This window comes from Zootoca vivipara, chromosome 12, assembly GCF_965207765.1.
Source record: "Zootoca vivipara chromosome 12, rZooViv2.hap1.1, whole genome shotgun sequence".
Taxonomy (NCBI): domain Eukaryota; kingdom Metazoa; phylum Chordata; class Lepidosauria; order Squamata; family Lacertidae; genus Zootoca; species Zootoca vivipara.
Window position 1 is genome coordinate 26,576,376 of NC_142595.1, and position 6,000 is coordinate 26,582,375.

Here is a 6,000-nt window from a genome sequence, read left to right on the forward strand (position 1 = left end):
GCAACTGACATTATTTGCCTGGGATTGGCAGCACAACAGTTCTGCGAGTTTTGCACTTTTAAAGGCGTGCATGGCTTGTGGCATTTAACAAAGTACAGTGGTGCCTTGACTTACGAATTTAATCCGTTCCGAAGGCACCTTCGTAGGTTGAAAAATGTGCAAATTGAAAAGTGCCATTGGAAACGCGATTTCCCATAGGAATGCATTGGAAACGGAAAAATTCGTAAGTCGAAGCAACCCCACCTAAAAATTCGTAAGTCGAAAGAACCCTATCTAAAACCACTGCGGTTTCCTTTTGGATGTTGAGAAGTTCGTAAGTGTGCGACCATTTGCCACACTCATAAGTCAAAAAATTCAGTTGTCGAGTCATTCGTAAGTCGAGGTACCACTGTAGAAGTGTGCAGGAGGTTACAATGTAGACTTCAACACAAGGAATACAGTAGAAGGATGAGGGAGGCAGACTAGACTGGGGGGGGGGGCAGGTGTTTCATTTCAGTTACATTTGCTTGGGTTTTGGCACAGTAGGGCAGGGGTGAGGAAATGGATCTCGCCAGAGCTGGAAGGCATCAATCTTCTGTGGGACTCTTGCTCCAGGCAGGCAAGACTGTTTGAATTGGGAATTTGCTTAGCTCCGGATCCTTGTACAGCCACAACTTGAATTTAAGCCACAGCTGCAAAGGAAGAATCGGGAGCTTTTGCTTTTGGATTTGGTGCATTTCTGTTGCACTGCTTTTGGAAGCAGCACAGCAGCAAAAAGTACCAAATTCAAACAGTGCCGAATTTAACCTGCGTCTCCCAAGGGATTGTTCCGTCGCGGCTTGCATTTGGTGGTGCGTTTGAAGCCGCAGCACCAAACCTGTCCCTGTACCTGACACCGGATGACTGACAGATCTGTGTGGCTTGGCACAAACAGCCTAGCAGGCCAAAGGGCCTCAATTAGACTCCCCGACTGGAGGTGCCTCGCTGCTGGAGGAGAATCTGAAGACGAAGGAATTGTGCCAGAGGCGGCAGGTCGTAGGAGGGATTTGAAGGCTGTTCCGATGGGACAGCAGGGGAGAAAGGGTAGAGCCCTTTGAGGGAGCTGGAGACCTGAGGGTAAAGGCAGCGATATGTCAGGATATGAGGACAGAGAGGTGGCAGCAGTTGAGGAAGGGCGTGTCAGACTTGGTTACAGGGAACCAGACAGAGGGCCTTCTCGGAATTATTATTATTATTATTATTATTATTATTATTATTATTATTATTATTGGCTTGTCGCCATCTACCTGCTTGCCTGGCCCTTTCCCAGCACTGCAGCTATGCTCTCCTTGAAACTAATCTGGATTGAGTGAGGTGGGAGGGCACACTAGTCTATTGGTGGGTTCTGGTAGCCTTTTGGATGTAAGCCATTGGGAGCGTGGCTTTCAACATGTGATGCTGGCACCTTCCTTTTTTAAAGCAGAGGAGGGAAAAATAAATGCCTTGTCGTCATTCCAGGTCTTACAGATCCACAGATGGACGGACAACGCCGCAGCTGGGGAACCCCTCGACCCCACAACCAGCATCACCCGATGTTGGCAACTGCTACGCGCATTCTGATGTCTCCCACACCTACTCGCCACGCAGCCCCATCAGCCCAGACATGTTCTCTGGTCCCCACACCCCTCTGTCCCGGGACTCCATGCGGCATCTGTCCAGTGAGGACACACGATGTTCCACACCGGAATCTGGCCTTGATGAACAGGTGGGTTTCTTTGCGGCTTTGCTTAGCATTCTAGGTGGTAATATTTATGAGTTGTGTTGACAGAGAAGTAATGTTTACTGTGAAGAAGGCAATCTCTCCTCCCCCCTCCAATAATGGGTTTCCAGGGCACCCGTAGTTAGAGTGGGGTTTTATTTTCTGGACAGAAAGCAGCCCCCCCCTTCCCCAGTGTGCAAAAATTGTCTTAACAAAAGCACTGGACACAATTTCTCAGTAGAACTGCTATCAATCTGTCAGTGTACACAGGTGAGGTTATGCCAGGGGCCTTCTGGGGTTAGAATTAACTCTCTTTCTCATCAGCCAGCTTGGCCAATCTCTGGAGGGCCACAGCTTCTATCCCTTGTTTATGGTGATGATGGAACAACCTTCCCCAGCCAGGGTTACCACATGTTTCGGACAACAGCTCTCAGTCCCAGCTAATATGGCCAATGGTGAATAATGGTAGAACAACATCTTCAGGGCACCAGAAGGGTCTACCAGACACTTCTGAACCAAGATGGGCCAGGAGGAGATAGGAGTGCTTAGTTGTGGACAAGAGCATCTGAGATATAGTGGGCGTAACTGAAGCCTGGTGGAGTGGAGCACAGCAGTGTGGAATACAGATCTCCTGCTAGATAAAAACTATTTAGGAAAGATGCATAAGGAAGTGGTCTGGTTCCAGGTGTTGGCGAGGGGTGCCTCAGTCAAGACACTTAACTCACATCCTTTGAGAAGGTTGCAAGGATGTTGTTGCACGTTTCTTGGAAGAAGGACAGGTGGATGTCAGTGCTTGAAGATTCAGGGATGGAGGATTTAGGTTAAATGTTGGGAAGATTTGTGTATGGGAATAGAATGTATACATTGCCCAGGGAAGTTGGGGGGTACCTCCTGGAGATTTCCAAGAAAAATTTGGACAAGGCAAGGACTCTAAAGGCCCCAATTCAGGGTTGGTACTAACAACTCCTGTTCATTTCCCAACCGGGCAACATGTTTCTCGAGAAACACCTCAATTAATATTGCTGTACAGATTTCTGTAGTGAACTGTGTGTCTGGGACTTAACTACAGAGATAATGGTTTGATGTATTCTAAAGGGTGTGCAGATGCCATGCAGCTCGATGTTGAAACCGCCCTGACCAGCCTTCATTTGCTTTTCAGACTGTACAGCCCTGGGAACGACGCCACTTCCCACTGTCCTACAACCCCAAGACAGAGTGCGAGGACCAGTTGGATCCGCACGACCGGGCCTCACGGTCCACACGGCGCACCTCTGGCAGCAAGCCTTCCCGGGAAACAGACGGAGCACCCACCTCGCCCACCCTTGCTTGCCTCAAGAGCCGGAATCCAGGGGCCGTGGCCACAGTTCAGCGGCCGACCCACAGATAAGAGATGGACAGGAAGATGAGAGCAAAAAGCAATCCACCAAACTAACTCTTGGCATTAAAGCTTCTGAAATCTGCGTTTGATATTCAAACATCCTGCCGGGAATTTTCACAGTTTTTAGTGAATTTAAGGAGTTTAGAAACTGTTTTATTTTTCTTTCTTTCCATGTTTCCTTGTCACGCACACCTTTTATCCAGTGCTGTGTGGTCTAATGAGGAGAGCAAACTTGTCTCCCCTTTCCCATGCTTTAGGTGTACACTCCACAAACGAGGGTGAAGCTGGCCAAGTGACCCCTGGAATTGGTTCTCTGGTGAAAGGCTTTTCTTTCTTTCTCCTTTTTTCTTTTTCTTCTGTTCGGTGTCTGTTCTCCTCACCTTACCACCATCACTGTGCCCCTCCCCCAAGATTTTAGTGGAGTGAAATTAGTGGTGAAAAGTGACGTCTTCTGAGTACAACTTCCCTCACTATCTGTTTCTGCTCTTGGGCCGCAGTGGCACTAGAATGCACTTGCAATGCACTCTCTCCCTGAAGCTGCACCCAAAAGAGATGGCTTCCCACCTTGTGGGCTAGAAGAAGAAGAAGCTCTTCCCCTCCAGTTCCTTCACCTTGTGTTACATTTATTAATCCATTCTGCTGTTTGTTGCTGCTTTTCAGATCATCTCTCCATTTTAAAAGGCAATTTCCTATCAGTACCCTGGATGTGATTTTATTTTATTTTAATCAGTTTTATTCAGCTCATACTGTGCTGCTTAATCCCTCCCAAAGTAGCAAGTTAGGAGCAGGGAAAAGGCTGTCAGCCCATCTAGAAAATGTTGGTTGGGGGGGGGGGTTGTCATTCTCCCATCCTCTTTATGTGCTGTTAAGTTATTAACACTTCAGTATTCCCTTTTTTATTTTGCACTTTGCTCATTAGTTGCAGTAGGTTGTATTTCTTCTGCTGCTCAGTTGCAATACAGTAATGTTAAGCCTTAAAATACTGAGAGGAATGTCAGCAGGATTCAGGAACTTGCCACCCCAGATTCACAAGCCATATTTTAGCAAGTGTCGTAAAATTCATTGTTTTTCCCCACCCTATATAGAAATATATGGTCTATGCATTGCTTGAGATTACATCTTATATTTTAAGCTATGTTTGAGTATCTAAATTGTTTTCAACTTTTTTTCTGGAGAAAGATAAGGACTTTGTTTTTCACCACTACTGCTTAACTCCACTTCCAACACACCCCTTAGTTTAAAAGTAAACTTCTCCGTCAAGTTTTCTTTCCTCTTTCTCATAACTTCTTGGGCTGGCTATTGACAAGCTCAACAGTTTTGGAAATTTTAAAAATCATTTTGTTTTGTTTTTTAATTTAAAGAGGCCGTTCACATCACATCCCCAGTGGCTCCCAGATTCTGCACACCGATCCATCTGTAATGTTTTTCTGACCCCTAGCGGTGTGGCTGTTGGTCCCTGTCCTGTTGTTAGCATTGCGCCTGTCTTCTGTATTAATCACATCACCAAAAAAGGAAAAAAATACATTTTTTCTCATTTTGTAATCGTAACGAAATAGTAGCTAAACTGCTTAATGGTTGGGGTTTTTTCACAATTTTCAACATTACCTAATGTTTTTTGTTCTGTTCTAGTTAATTTCTTTTTAAGAAGAGGAAAAACCCAATGCTACCATATCCCTCTGCATTAAGTGCTTTTCTATTTATAAGGTTGAAAATTCTGAATAACCCTCTTAGCGTTATAAAGGAAAAATCCAGAAAAAAAACCACCTTGTATTTTGTAAATATTTCTTTTCCTGCTTCAAGCTGTGTAATGTCCTTGTTATATAGAAACGCTTTTCTTCAGAGAAGCTGATCTTTGTTTAATGTCTTGATTCTGTTGGCCAAAGCACAAATGTGTGCTTATAAAAAAAAAGATTAAAAAAATTAAAAAGTTAAGAAAACTGTGTGCTAAATCTCTTCTTTTGGAAATAACAGTTGGATGAGTGCTATTATTAGAGATTAGCGAGGATGCAGAGTTATCGATTGAAATTATCAAGGAATAAAAGCAAGCAATGGCTTTAAGAATGTGACTAAACTTTTAAATCGCCATTTTTAAAATTTGTTTTTTGAAACTAACATATTCAAATACAGGCTTTCCCCCAGAATATAATAAAATGGTAGTAGCCATGGTGCTGAGGTGGGTACCTTTCTGCCTAGCCCAGCAGCCTGGTGAGGAGGCAAGCCGCTTTTTTGTGTGTTATGCTAATTACTGCCCCATGATTCCTGGAGAGTTATCCAAGGGTGAAAAAAAGGTCTTGCCATGCCTATAGTGCTATAAAGGGGATGAGTGTCTTGTCCAGATGATGAGAACTCAGCTTAAAGTGAATGAAAGCAAAAACAGGAATTCTGTAAGTACCATCTTCACAGGAACATTTTTTAGTTTAAGGATGTGGTAAGAATTTACAAAGGCCCACGTGTATGAAAGTGGAACAGTGCTACCAAACATCTGTTAGTTGCTGCAAGAAGGGTGTGACTCCTGCACTAACCACCCCAATCTCTACTATATTTCTCCAACAAAGGCAAAGCTCGTTTAATATTGTAGTAATGGATTCTTTATTTCCAAATTCACTTTTACAGCAACAGTCGGTGTAAACCAGTTGTTATAACACACAAGTACAATATGGACAGTCACAGACAGGTAGCTAAGCTAGGATGATCATATGGAGATCTTACTCCTTTCCCACCCCCTCCCACCCCGTTTCCCCACCCCCGTGAAACTTAAAAAGGGAATTTGTTGGGTCTTCCAAACTCCATTATTCCTTTTTCATACTTTCAAGTTCATGACAAAAAGCGCATTTTTTTTCCTCATTAACTTTCAAAACCATGATTTTCATCTGTCTCCCAACCCCCTAGATATGTATATTTATAT

At 44.1% G+C, this 6,000-nt stretch overlaps 1 protein-coding gene across 7 annotated transcripts in view; it reads left to right on the forward strand.

Annotated features, from left to right (window-relative positions):
* Nucleotides 1-5,032, forward strand: part of KANSL1 (KAT8 regulatory NSL complex subunit 1) — a 144,434-nt gene extending 139,402 nt beyond the window's left edge. For all 7 annotated transcript variants that reach the window (XM_035135742.3, XM_088655565.1, XM_088655567.1 and 4 more), the window contains 2 exons: nucleotides 1,477-1,723; nucleotides 2,877-5,032. In XM_035135742.3, coding sequence (XP_034991633.3) covers nucleotides 1,477-1,723; nucleotides 2,877-3,104 — 475 coding nt within the window. In that variant the 3' untranslated portion in view covers nucleotides 3,105-5,032. The remainder of the gene's footprint in view (nucleotides 1-1,476; nucleotides 1,724-2,876) is intronic.
* Nucleotides 5,033-6,000: the final 968 nt, after the last annotated feature.